The 13486-nt window shown below is 44.1% G+C and overlaps 1 protein-coding gene across 2 annotated transcripts in view; it reads left to right on the top strand.

Moving 5' to 3' along the window:
* The window catches only part of RCAN2 (regulator of calcineurin 2), a 260454-nt gene extending 250107 nt beyond the window's left edge, over positions 1-10347 (top strand). For both annotated transcript variants that reach the window (XM_025418937.3, XM_025418938.3), the window contains one exon: positions 7762-10347. In XM_025418937.3, the coding sequence (XP_025274722.1) occupies positions 7762-7922 (161 nt within the window). In that variant the 3' untranslated portion in view covers positions 7923-10347. The remainder of the gene's footprint in view (positions 1-7761) is intronic.
* Positions 10348-13486: the final 3139 nt, after the last annotated feature.

Genomic DNA, 13486 nt, shown 5'->3' with positions numbered 1-13486 from the left:
GAGAGTGATCGTGAGCATGTTCTGAGGTCAGACAGGCCTGAGTTTGAATCCTGGCTCTGCCATTTACATCCTCTGTGATCTCCATTTCCTCCTGCATAAAGTAGACAGGATGCCACCCATAGTACAGAGCTGTTGTCATCATTAAATATCCCATTTACGTACGTGAAGTGCTTAGAGCTGTGTCTGGCATTTAGTAAGGGCTCAGCAGTAGACACTTGATGCCATGTGTAAAGCAGATGGCAGCGTTTCCACGACACCTCCTGTGTCCTGGCGCTGCCGGTACCCTGAAAATGGAGTAAGTACTTGCCTTGACTTGGTTTTCAGCTTAGCTGAAAAGCTAGAACTTACACGAGTTAAACAAGAGAAGAGAAATTCACGTGTGAGTACATACCGGACGTTGTACAAGTGTGTCATAAACGACCAAGGCTGGTGCCCTTCATAAATCAGTAACATATTTATTAAGCAATTTTCTGTACCTGAAGCTGCAGCCATCACCAAAACCACCATTTCAGCAGCGTGGGATATAAGACATCACCAGATGAAACAACTAAGGTATAATATGAAAGGTGATATAATTAGGCATTCTAAACAAGTTTTTCCAAAAAAGAAATATATCTCATTTAAACCAGCTTAAGCTTTTCTTTTTCATCGGAACACAAGTATGGAGCAGGTGAGGAGAGAGGAAAGAGATGAACTTACCAATAAGGGGCGGCTGTGGTGAAGACAGTAAGGGTCATTCCATCTTGAGGGTCAGAATTTACGACACTCCCCTGTTCATTGGAACTGGGGGCTTGGCAAGTCACCATTCACCCCTTTTGCTGTTTACAGCAGTGACCCCACTGAGTAGAAGCTTTTTGGTGATTATTCACCTGCTTAATTCTTTAACTGCTTTGTGGTGTGACTAGAGGGGTTCATCATATTGAAAACAGGAGATTATTTTGGGCAGCAGCAATGACCACGACGTCACCTTAAATAATCATGCCGTGCATCTCAGGAGGGCTTTCTGAACTCCCTGGTGAATATTTCTTTATCTTGTGGCATCCAGTGATGTGGTTGTCATATTCCCACTTTGCTGTTGAGGAAAACTGAGGCACAGAATGTGATGTATCCCCCTCAGGGTCACATCGCTAGTAAGTGAGGTAAGTGAGTGAGTGAGGGATGAGGTGACATCCCCAAATGGTGTTTTAGGAAACTTATTCTGGCAGGAAGATTAGTTCCTGTGGTGGAGAAATGAGCTGAGAGTCCTCGGGGTGGAAGTAGGTGAACTGTGAGAGGGAGCCTTACAAGCAGGGGCTAGTGAGGGAGCAAATGGAAAAATGTTCAGAGCAGTATTGAGTAATGCTCAGGAATGGATTAACCACTATGGATGAGTGGCAGAGAAGCTTCTGATGACCAGCTCTACAGATTGGCACCTAGAAAATGGAACCTCCCAGAGAACTGTGATAGCTGGAAAGGAAACATAGATTGATGGGGAACATAAATAATTCTACTTTGGATATGCGAGTTTGGAGAAGGGTAGGAGATCTTCGGAGAGATTGCCATACAAGGCCGAATGCTGGCTGAGGACATAGCATCTCAGACAGACAGAAATGGAGAGCTCCTGATGTTACAGAGAGAGAATCTTCAGGAAGGAATGGCAGCAACGCAGGCATAAAGCAAACCCTAGCCTCGTGCCTGCTCAACTCTGTGGTCTTGCAGGCCTCTGGGACGGGGGTTCCATCTCCTTGTCAGGGTTCACATAAGGACCACCCAAGGAAGCACTCAAGTCATAGAAGGGTGTCCCTTTCCTTCTCTCCCAAGAGTTTTCTTATTAAGAATCTGAACAGTCTCAGCTCTGCCGTAATATGTGCAAATGTAGCTTTGGAACGTCTCCCGCCCTTAACACATCTCATGATGCTGATTTTTAGAAACCGTGCATAATCACACTGATTATTTTAGAGAGAATTCAAGAAGAGGCCAACTCCTAGCCCATAGCCAAAGGTGGCAGCCTTTGGTGGAGAACTGCCAGGGGTACCTGGTTGTCTCTCTGAATGTTCCAGAACCACGTCACCTCGTCCACCAGCCCCTGCTCAGAACAAGGGTGTGACCTTCTCCCACCTGAGACCAGGAAGCAGCCCGTAGACCCCTCCACTTCCCCCAGACTTGCAGGAATCGGGACCTTGTCACCAAACTGTCTCCATCCATTCGGGAAAAGAGGCTACAGGACATGGCATTCCATTTTGAACAGTGGCCACACCTGCGTCACTTCCAAAGGCCTGAATGACAATTTAACTTCTGGCCATGTGCTAGAGGATTTTGTATTTGCTTGGCTGGGAATTCATTTCACAGGGGTAGGTGGAAAATCCTGCTCAGCATGCTCTCTGGGGGCTTTTGGCCCTCCTTTCTGCTCACAGGTGAAAGGACAGTTTGAATACAGATTTGAGGACTGGGAGTATGAACGGGTGACCCAACACTAGTCCTTTCAAAGAAATGCTACACCAGCCATGCCTAGTGTAGTGTGGCAGGACTGGCCCACCCTGAGCTCCTTGTCCCCTGCCAAGCCCAGTTGGTCACCATGCAGGGTGACAGCATTGACGTCAGGCCTCGTGGTAGAGGAATTAGCTGAAGCCGGAAGGGAAAGAGAGGAAAAAAAAAAAAAATTCAATCCAGCAACACTAAAGCAATTTCTTTTTATTTTGTGGGCTCTTAGCAGCTGTTAAGCTTCACTGGATTTTGATAGTAAGAAAGTTTCCAAAAATAGAACAGTGAAATGTCAGAGTTAATGGGATCACAGCAATAAAATATCTCTACTACCGAGCCATCTGACTGTTAGCTCAACGTGCGTGATGTGAAAGTTGCCCCACACAGAACATTGCCCTGGGCTTTCCTGTCCCGTCCTCAGTGGACCCCCAGCACCCCTGGCCTGAAAGGGAAGCGCTCAGGTTTGAATCCGTAAACACAGTGCAACTATAGGTATCTCTAAGGGAATGTTCTTTATCCAAGATCCAAGCCAGGACAAACAAATGGCTTAATTAAAGGGCTAGCTTCATTATGTATATTTAACACTATGTAAACCTAGACATAAATAAATATTTATATATTTATATAAACATATATAAAGCTAGTAACTAGCTTCTTGCCAACAATAAGGAAAGAGGCAGGATGTCTGGTCAGCCCCCTGGCTGGGGTCCCTGCTGCCACCCCTTCACCTCCTGGGCCCCACAGGTCTCCACTCTCGCTGGGTGATGGATGGCAAGTTGTCTCCCGTCATCCTGAGACTGCCACCACCTCACCCTGCGTCACAACTAGCAGGACACAGCTCAGGACTCTGGCAGGCATTAGTGTTTCTTGAAGAAATGCTTCTCCCAACTGGGAGAACTTCGAAGAAATCCTGTGCGCAGAAAGAAGAATGACCTCATCCTAGGTGTACTCTTTCCTTTCCCTGTCTCCCGTTGGAGAGCATTCCCAAAGGAATGTCCCCTCCCCCAATGCAAAGCATTCCCAAAGGAAAGAGGAATTTCCTTTGGAAACCCTGGAATTTGTCACTGTTTGCTGTGGAACTTCAAGGGGCTCATTTTTCTCCCAAAAGCAAAGATGAGAAGAAGACCACAGAGGAATCGTGCTGCTGGCTGGGGGCAGGGGGTGGCTGCAGCGCTGATGCGGAGTCCTTGCTGCTTTTCCTTTATGCATCCTCAGCATCCCTATCTTCTGTCCTCTACCCGCACCCTTATCACTTACCATGAAATGCAGAACAGTGGGAAGGAGGAGGCGCGTTAGGTGCATGCCAGCACCCCAGCAGGATCACAGCCTCCTGCCTGCCACACAACCCCGCGTAATACTGGCCGCCCAGAAACACAAGGTAACAAGGGGAGGGCGTGCTGGGTACCAAAGGAGATGTCGCTAAGTCAGAATTTGCAGGGTTGCATCCTCATACCAATAAACTCTTTTTTTTTTTTATTTACTTACTTATTTATATCGGGGGTGGGGCAGAGGGAGAGAGAGAGATGATTTCAAGCAGGCTCCCTGCCCAGCATGGAGCCTGAGGCAGGGCTCAATCTCACCACCCTGAGTGAGATCATGACCTGACCTGAAATCACAATTGGACATTCAACTGAGTGAGCCTGTCAGGTGCACCCCCAGTAAATTCTGTTCTTAACAAGCACTACCAATAAGGTGTCAGGGGTTTGGGAAGCGCTGCTTAAAGATGCCACCAACCAGGTCTGCCCATCGGTGGCCCAGAGCAGAGCCTTTGATGCAAGAGCTGGTTTCATGTCGATTCCTTTTCTTAGCAGCATCTGAAGTGGTCCTTTTACCTCGAGATTTTGATAAAAATGGCAAAATACTTTAAAGGATAATGCTAAGCTGTAAATAGCATTGATAGGTGCACCACAGCCCTAAGTATTGGCCTTAGAATGACTTTGGGGTGGATTGCCATGTCTTAGGTTCCTGCTATCAGTTCCTGCTCCCCAGCAGGGAAACAAAGCGTAGCATGGATGACGCAGGCAGGTGTCTCTTTCCTGGTTCTGCTCCATGTCCCCTGACTTTGTCACTGTCCTCTCCTGAATCCAAAGTGGTCCATTTATGCCAAAGATTTCATACTTGCTGACACAATTCTCTCTACCTACAGTTTCAGCAAATCTAGACTTCAAATTACAGAGTCTTTATGAGCCATATTTCTCTGGCTAATTCTGTCCCTCTTGGATCCTGCCAATATCCAGGGAAATATTGGAGCTGAAACACTCCATTTTTATGAAATATCCCTTGCCCTCACCCAGGAAAGCCTTTGTTCTACACACCAGGATCAGAGGCGGTCCAACCTGTGTTGGACCTCTCTTTCTGGCTCTTAACAGAAAGAGAATACACTTAGCAGCACTTTGCTATATTAGTTGGGTAGGGCTGCCACAAAGCAAAGTACAAAGTAGAGCATTAAAAAACAATATCTTCAAAAAAAAATGTAGGGGCTCCTGGGTGGCTCAGTTGGTTCAGCATCTGACTTTGGCTCAGGTCCTGATCTCAGGGTCTTGGGATCAAGTCCCCTATCTGGCTCCGCACTCAGCATGAAGCCTGCTTCTCTCCCTCCCTCTACCCCCCCAGCCCATGCGCTCACACTCCCTCTTTCTCTCTCTCTTTCTCTCATAAATAAATAAATATAAATAAATAAATAAATAAATAAATAAATAAATAAGTCTTTTAAAAAAACAAATTTATTGACTCAAGTTCTGCAGTTACAAGTTCAAGACCAAGGTGTCAGCAGGGCCTCGCTCCCCCTGAAGGCACTAGGGAAGGATCTGTTCCAGGCCCCCCCTCCCAGTTTCTGGTAGCTCCTGGTCTTGTGGCAGCAAAACGCCAGTGTTCATACTACAGCATTCTCCCCACATGAGTGCCTTCATCCTAATTCCCCTTTTTATAAGGACACCAGTCATTCTGGATTAGGGTCCCTATTTCCAAATAAGATCACTTTCACAGGTGGTGGAGGTTAGGACTTCCACATCTTTGGAAGAGGGGGCATAATTCAACCCATAACAATAGCTGACTCTGAACACAGCCATCCTTCCCAGCATCACTTAGAAGAGCTTGTCATGATTTTAGCAGTGCTCTCACTCCACACTATCAGCACCTAGAATTTAAACCTATATCTTGTAAGCATTTGCTACTTTCACCAGGGATGCTCCCCCCAGCACCAGAAATGACAGTACCAGCTCCCTTGCCTGTCCAGGAGGGGCACTTTCCACTACTACACTTTCCACTTTCCACTACTACACTTCCACTACTACAGACTGGGGGAAGGGGAGTAGAAAGAAGAGGCAAGCCTACTGGATTGGGTACTGTCCACCTTTCGTTCTGGAAGGCAGGCAGGTTTTAGTGGAACTCTCAAACGAGGTGAGCCTATGCCACATAAAAGTTGCTGCGTTGGTAGTGTCAAGGCAAAACTGAACAAACCTTTTTAAAATTTTAAAGGGAAAGGAAAAGAGTTTTATTTGAGCCCAAGTTAGGACAGCTGCCCAGGATACACAATCTTTACAAAGCAGAGAGTGCTCCGGGGAAGGAACATTTGGAGTAGGGTTATATGTGGTTTTTGCATAAAGAGTTACGAATCATCACAACAAAGGGCAACAGACTTTATCTTATGTTTTTAGTATGTGCAAGGCTGTCTGACTTTAATCTTATGGGAAGCAGGGAGGGGTTTTTTTTTTGCTATTGTTTCTCTTATGTTTATATTTGGAATGCTTCTTTTTGGTTTTGTTTGTTTTCTTTCCTCTTCATGCTAATTTTTTAAAATTTTATTTAAATTTAGTTTCCCAACATATAACACCCAGTGCTCATCTCATCGTGTGCCCTCCTTAATGAAGCCGACTTACAATGTGTGCTGGGGCAGAAATACAGCCCATACTTTGACATTTTGCCTAGTCATTTTGACCTTGGTAAATGTTCATGTATAGCCTCCTTGGGAGGCCAGGAGCAGAGCCTCCCCACAAACATTAAAGTTGAAAATGTCCTTTATCAGTAGGTATGAGGATGTGGCTGTTGTAACTGGTAAAAGATTGTGCTGGGTCTTCTGTCCTGGTCTAAGAGGACTTGATCTAGTGAGACCTGGAAAGCCGCTGACCAGGAGGATGTCTGGGAGACATTATTTTGAGATTTTCCCCATTCATGAAGGATGGAGAGCAAAGGGCGGGATGTCAGGAGAAGATTAAGATGAGTATGTGAACAGTTAAGCTGAGAAGTTAAAAGCATGCAGATGGGATGCCTGGGTGGCTCAGCGGTTCAGGGAGTGATCCCATACTCCAGGATCGAGTCTCACATCAGGCTTCCTTCGAGGAGCCTGCTTCTCCCTCTATGTCTCTGCCTCTCTCTGCGTCTCTCATGAATAAATAAAATCTTTAAAAAATAAAATAAATAAAATAAAATAAATAAAATAAAATAAAATAAAATAATAAAAGCATGCAGATGGAGGATGCCCCCTCCTTCTGCCCGACCACCTGGAGGTCTTCTACTTGTCTTTAGACCTAAGTCAATTGTCACCTCCCCTGGGAAGCCTTTCAGGATGACTTTCTCCTTACAATTTGGTACCATAGTCCTTGACATACACTGTCACCCTGGTGCTTCCCATGGTATGTTGCGATACTTCCTGTTTCTGCACGTGGCCACTGGACTGTGCTCTTGTAATACCTCCTGAAGTGAAACAAAGACAGGAAGCCAGTCGCCTAACAGCCATTTGGCTGTAAGATGAGCCAATCAAGGATAGATTCTTAGAACTTGAGGGCACCTTGACAGTCCTCTATCTAACCCTGTCCCCCCAGGAACCACCACAAATCCCAGACAAGTGATGATCTCGCTTTATTCCATCCTGTGACAGCTCTTGCGATAAAAGTGTGCTTTAGAGACTGCGCTATCAAGAAGGTGAAAAAATAAAGCGATTGGCTCAAGGTCACTCAGCAATTAGCAACGATGATGGGAAACAGAAGAGAAACCGAGAACTAGCTCGGTCATCACCACGATTCGGTGGGCTGTAGTTATGACCACACTGAAGTTTACAGTTGAGGATGCTGAGGCTATGAGAGGGTGAGTGCCCGAGCAGGGTTGTATGATCGATAGGTGGTAGAGCAGGGACACAGTAACAGAGCAATCTCCTTCCATTTTGTGATGCCCCATGCCATTCCTGGATAAGATACAGGTTTCCCAAGACACTGTAAAATGGCCTTACTTCCAGCAGAAACATTGCCAAAGAATCTGCTTTGAGCTCCCTTCCCCTTTATCACCCCCATTTTTCTTGCCTTTCAGGAGAGAAGTATGAGCTCCATGCAGGGACTGAGTCCACCCCAAGTGTCGTCGTGCACGTGTGTGACAGTGACATAGAGGAAGAGGAGGATCCAAAGACTTCCCCAAAGCCAAAAATCATCCAAACCCGGCGTCCTGGCCTGCCACCCTCCGTGTCCAACTGAGCTCACCGCTCCGCCTCAACAATAATATCTGTCTCCTCTTTATCATGCTTTTTTTCCCTCTGTTGTTTGTTTGTCGAAAAAAAAAAATAATTGCCTTTCAATCCCTGGGTGTTTGGTTGTTTGAGACTCCTTCCTTGTAATCAAGCCTCTCGGACAAAAGGGCTAGGAAAAGGTGATATGTTTCCTGATCATATCATACCCATCGAGTGTAATCCATTATTTAGAAGGTTCTAGGAAAAAAAGGTAGTATTTTCTTATTAAAGAATCAGCACAGCCTGTATCTTTATTCTCTCATGCTGATCCAAGCCAGAGACACCAGTAACAAATAGCACCCGTGTTGTTTGTGATCTGTTTCAGTCCCAGTCCTGACGTGTGTGCGTTGTTTCTTCCTGGCCACGTAAGTAGGACCATAAGTAAACTTGACTTTGACTGCATGAGATATCCCTATCTGGTCTCACTCAGTCCTCTGCATCCCGACATTCCCAGGACATGCATGATCACCAGCATTTATTTTCATGATTCGAGGATATACTATAATTCACAGATTGTCAGCATCCAGCCATGTCCTATCTAGACTAGAAAAATTATCAGCACCATCCAGCTCAACACGTCTGGGTATATCCACCATTTTGAGTCAGTACTTCATAGCTCTGTTAAAATTCCTGGAGGTGACACTGAGCTTGGCCCCAAAGATATTCCTCAGTAGATTTTGAACACCACTTCCGTATAGTACTTTCCCAGCCTCACTGGGGAGGCTTGTCCAGGGTGATATAGACCGATTTCAGACAAACCTATTTATTACAAAAGTTTCATGGTGTCTGAATGATTGTTTTTTTCTCTTTGTATATTTGTACAAATGTTTCAGCTGTGCTTTTAAAATCTGGATGTTTTTTATTTAGTGATTGTTCAGCCATTAGCTGCTTAAAAACATAATATGTGCATTGCTTATGAATGCATTCATATACTAATGCAGATAATCTGATAATATTACACTCTATTATGGATAATGCTGAATTTTGAAAGGGCACAAACTTCTCATGCCAATATATAAATGATTAGCCAACATCTTTGCTATCAAGAATACTTGTTTTTAAATAAAGTGAAGATGCAAATGTCCATCATAGACAACTTGGATGAAGCTAAATCTCCAGAACATAGCGGCCACTGAGGATTTGAAAAAGGAAAGGATGGTAGATAAACAAACATATACCAATCCTACTCATGCAATGGCCATGTTGCTCAAAAATATTTGTTTTCGTCACATGTGATATTTCTATTTCTGTAGCCCGAAGTGCATTACAGAAAATACACCTATAAGACCATTACCTTCTGCTATATGTGCAAGGCCTCATCTACTCCTGTACATTAATGAATTACTTTAAATGCAAATGCCAGTTACAAGGGAGTGGGGAAATACTTTCATTACCCAAGCCTCAGAAAAACACACGAGAACAATAACACAGCCAACTTATGGAAGGATTGTTGTGGTTTTTGACTAAGGTGTATGCTAGTTTCATGAGAAACTTAAAACAGACTGATCACTCAGAAATTAAAGTCCGTTCTACTGTGAATATAGCAATATAGTACTGGACACAGTACAGGTGAAACTGAGGACAGCATTGCTTGTAAAACCCTGAGTTTCCATAAGAAAAATGAAGGCTCCTTTTAAAAATAAAATCTGAGGAGTGTATAATAAGCAAATGCTTTGACTTTCCTTTGCTGTGGAAGTTTTTGGTTTTTCAGTCACAAATGAAAGCTAGTCTAGTGGAGAAATGCTTCCCTCTAGTGGAAGAAATATTTTCTGGGCTCTTGAGACTAAGAAAGAACAGCAGCCATCAGCCATTTTGTGCTGAGTCTCTTCTCAGCCTTCTGAGGGTCATTTGACTTTTCAAGCTACTCAGAATTTTCAGAATGCAGATTCTAAAGACAGCTGGATGAGAAACAAATATTTGGAAATAATTTTTTAAGTGTTTTGAAGCTGATACCATCAGTCATTTCCAGCCAAGTTAAGCAAAAGTTAAAATGACCATGCTGTCATCACAAAATAAAACCACAGTGGAGTGTATGACCTAAGTGGTTAGTCTTGGTGAAATTTATTGTGAAGTTGCCATGTGACTCTGTCTCAGATCAAGTAATTCTTTCATTAGGTTGGGTCTGGGGAGGGGGGAAAGAGGAACTTTTCCGAGGAGAGCGGACAGACATGGGAAAGACTCCTCGAAGGGTGTCAGCGGAGCCTCCTGCACTGCGAAAAGAAGTCAGAATTGCCTCAGCATTTCCATGACGCACATTATGCAAACCTCTTTAGCACGATTTTCAGTTTGAAAGTTGAAATATGGAGGGGAAAGGGGAGGTTTCCACCAATTGAATCATTTGTGCACGTGTATAGCTCAAAGAGCTTAGGCTTCAAATATACCTGGTGAATGACTCTTTGTCCACGTAGCATAATTTGTGTGTTGTCTGTCTGAGCTGACTATTCTTGAGTGGTAATTGTGGAAGAGTGCAATTCAGCTGATAGTCGTTACAAAAAGTCACCAACACATGAGATTGACTTAGCTGAGCTCTTATGAAAGGAGCCAAGGGGTAAGCTGGTTGGCAGCCATCTCACAAAGGAACAGGAATTTGAACAAGGCCTGAAGGGATGGGTTGGGCTCTGAGAAGGGGAACTTTCATTTTCATGCTTCAAACATCTTGGTCTGAGAGGCCCATTCAGATATACAAAGGACCCTATTTATTTATTTATTTATTTATTTATTTATTTATTTAGATTTTATTTATTCATAAGAGACACACAGAGAGAGGCAGAGACACAGGCAGAGGGAGAAGCCTCCCTGTGGAGACCCCAGTGCGGGACTCAGTCCCAGGACCCCAGGATCACTACCTGAGCAGACACACAACCACTGAGCCACCCAGGTGCCCCAAGGACCCCTGTTTTTTTAAAAGATTTTATTTATTTATTCATGAGAAATAGAGAAAGAGGCAGAGATACAGGCAGAGGGAGAAGCAGGCTCCATGCAGGGAGCCCGACGTGGGACTCGATACTGGGTCTCCAGGATCACACCCTGGGCTGAAGGCGGCGCTAAACTGCTGAGCCACCCGGGCTGCCCCCCAAGGACCCTCTTTAAACATTGCTCCCACACTATTCTTTAGTTTAAAACACCATAAGAGACCCAAAATAAGAAAAATTTTGTTATGGAGAATGCAAAAAAAAAAACTATCATAATGGGTACATTGTATTTCATTAACAGCATCTGTTTATCAAATTATACCATTAAGAGAGTGAAAAGGAAACTCTCAAAATGAGAGAGGATCTTTGCAATATAGTTGTCAAATAACTCCTATCCAAAACATGACAAACTCCTACAAGTCAATAAGAAAGAGACAGACAATCCATCCTTTAAAAATGGTCGAAATGCTTAAATTGGGACTCCACTTACACAGGCAATTCACATATACACACACGTACCTGAAATACCCATTTGACCCACAGGCATTCAAAAAAGTATTCATCATTTTACATCAGAGAAATGCAAATCAAAATCTCAAAGAGGTATACCACACACCTATCAGAATGGCCAAAATCGAGTATGGGAAAATATAAAGGCTGGTGCCAATACGGAGCAAGGTGGAGTAAACTGGTATTGCTACATAGGAACATTGTCTGATAGTATCTGTGCAGGCCACACACACTCCTATCTGGAAGCAGTTCCACTCCAGGACATGCAACCAGCAGATAAGCGTTCTCACATCTACCAAAATACCTGTACAGGAATGTCCCCAAGAGCATTGCTTATAAGAGCCAGTAACTGGATACAACCCAAGTGTCCTTCAACTGTAGAATGAATAAATAAACTGGTACATTCACATAAAGGAATACCACAAAGCAATGGCTGAGATGCAGAGCAACAGGGATGGATCTCGAAATCACACTTTTTGAGCAAAAAAAGATAGACGTGAAAGAATTCATGAGGTATGACTCCATTCATGGTGTAAAGAAATAGTCAAAACTGACATCTATTGATAGAAATGATAATAGTGGTTACCTTCTGGAAGGTATTGACTGAGAGAGTGCGCCTGCCAGCTTTCCCACAAGGGAAGCTATAAACATTCCATCTAGATCTCCACGGATGTGCACATATGTAAAAGTCATTTAAAATGTGCCCGATATACTGCGTGTAAATCATGAAACAAAACCACTATGAGAAAAGGAGGAAGGAGCCATCAGTGGCAAAAAAGGGGTTAGAATGTCCTCTGCCTAAAAACACATCTCATCCATCTTATATCTCTGAGATAACTTCTACATATACATAACCTTCCTTTAAAATCTCTAAGTATTTAATAAAAGAGAGAGCATAGGACTTAAGCCCTGGGTAAGGGGACAAATATTTACCAAAGAATGACTGTGTGCCTGACGCTGGAAACAGTGGTGACCATGTCCCTGCCATTTCAGGAAGGAGGGTCCAATGTGGGAAAGAGATAATAAAGAAATAAGCAAATAAATAATTGCAAGTTCTGGTTGGCAAGGGCAGTGAGGACAAGCAAGAGCACACTAGGAAGATAGAGAGTATAACTGGAAGGTCATGGTCAGGGACAGCATTTCTGAAGAGATGACCTCGAAGGCTGAACTGTGGAAGAAATGTGCCGTTGCAGAGCTAGGAGAATATTCTCCTAGCAACAGGGGTGGAGGCCATGGATTTGGAAAGTCCTCTTCATGTGGGAAGGACCTCCAGGGTGTCATCAACATAGCAGAGTACAGAGACTGGAGGTGAGCATGCCCCAAATGAGGTAGGGAAAGGAGGGCAGGGCGTGGCTCTCTGGAACTTGGCAGGTCGAGCCAGAGGCTTGGGATTCATCTTAAGCACAAGAGAAGGGTTTTCGGCAGGGGAATAATGTGACTCAATTCTTCTTGTGAAACATTCTGCCCAGAGAGAAACTTCCTCATACAAAGCAACTGCCCTTAAAGTTCAGGTACTCTAGTGTGAGGACCTGACCCCCTAGTACCCACCTTAGGCTTGAAAAGATGGCTTTCAATATCAATGTGTTCATCATCCCTGCCTGAACTGGTCTGATCTGCCAAGTGAAGTCTCAGCAACCAAGCTCAACATGCAGTATCTTTCAGGGTTCTAGAAAAGTTTGGGTTTTTTTTTTCTATCCCTACCCAGGTCATCTAGAAGGCTGTGGCACAGGAAAGAGGGGGACAGAGCAAGTGATAAAGAATGATAAGTCAGTGTTTCAGGAAAACATTCGTTTCAGCTGCTGGTACAGAGTGTCCCTGCCAGAAGCCACCATGCAGAGCATCATTGAACACTTGGCAGACTTTCCCTTCAAATTTATGTAATCTGAGAAAGGGGAAAATTTCAAGCAAAAGTTTTCTGTCAAACTCATTCATCTGTTCCTTTCAAAGATGGTCTAGGGGGATGTTATTGGAGTTAATTCAGGAGCTTTTTATGTTTCTAAAAGGAAGCCCTATCCAAGGTTAACTGTGTGTGTGTGTGTGTGTGTGTGTGTGTGTGTGTGTGTGTGTGAGTGTACCCAAGTGTATTTGATATAAGTTGAAAAGAGAAAAC

This window comes from Canis lupus, chromosome 12 (assembly GCF_003254725.2).
Source record: "Canis lupus dingo isolate Sandy chromosome 12, ASM325472v2, whole genome shotgun sequence".
NCBI classification, from domain to species: domain Eukaryota; kingdom Metazoa; phylum Chordata; class Mammalia; order Carnivora; family Canidae; genus Canis; species Canis lupus.
This window is presented reverse-complemented; position numbering and strand designations above follow the sequence as displayed.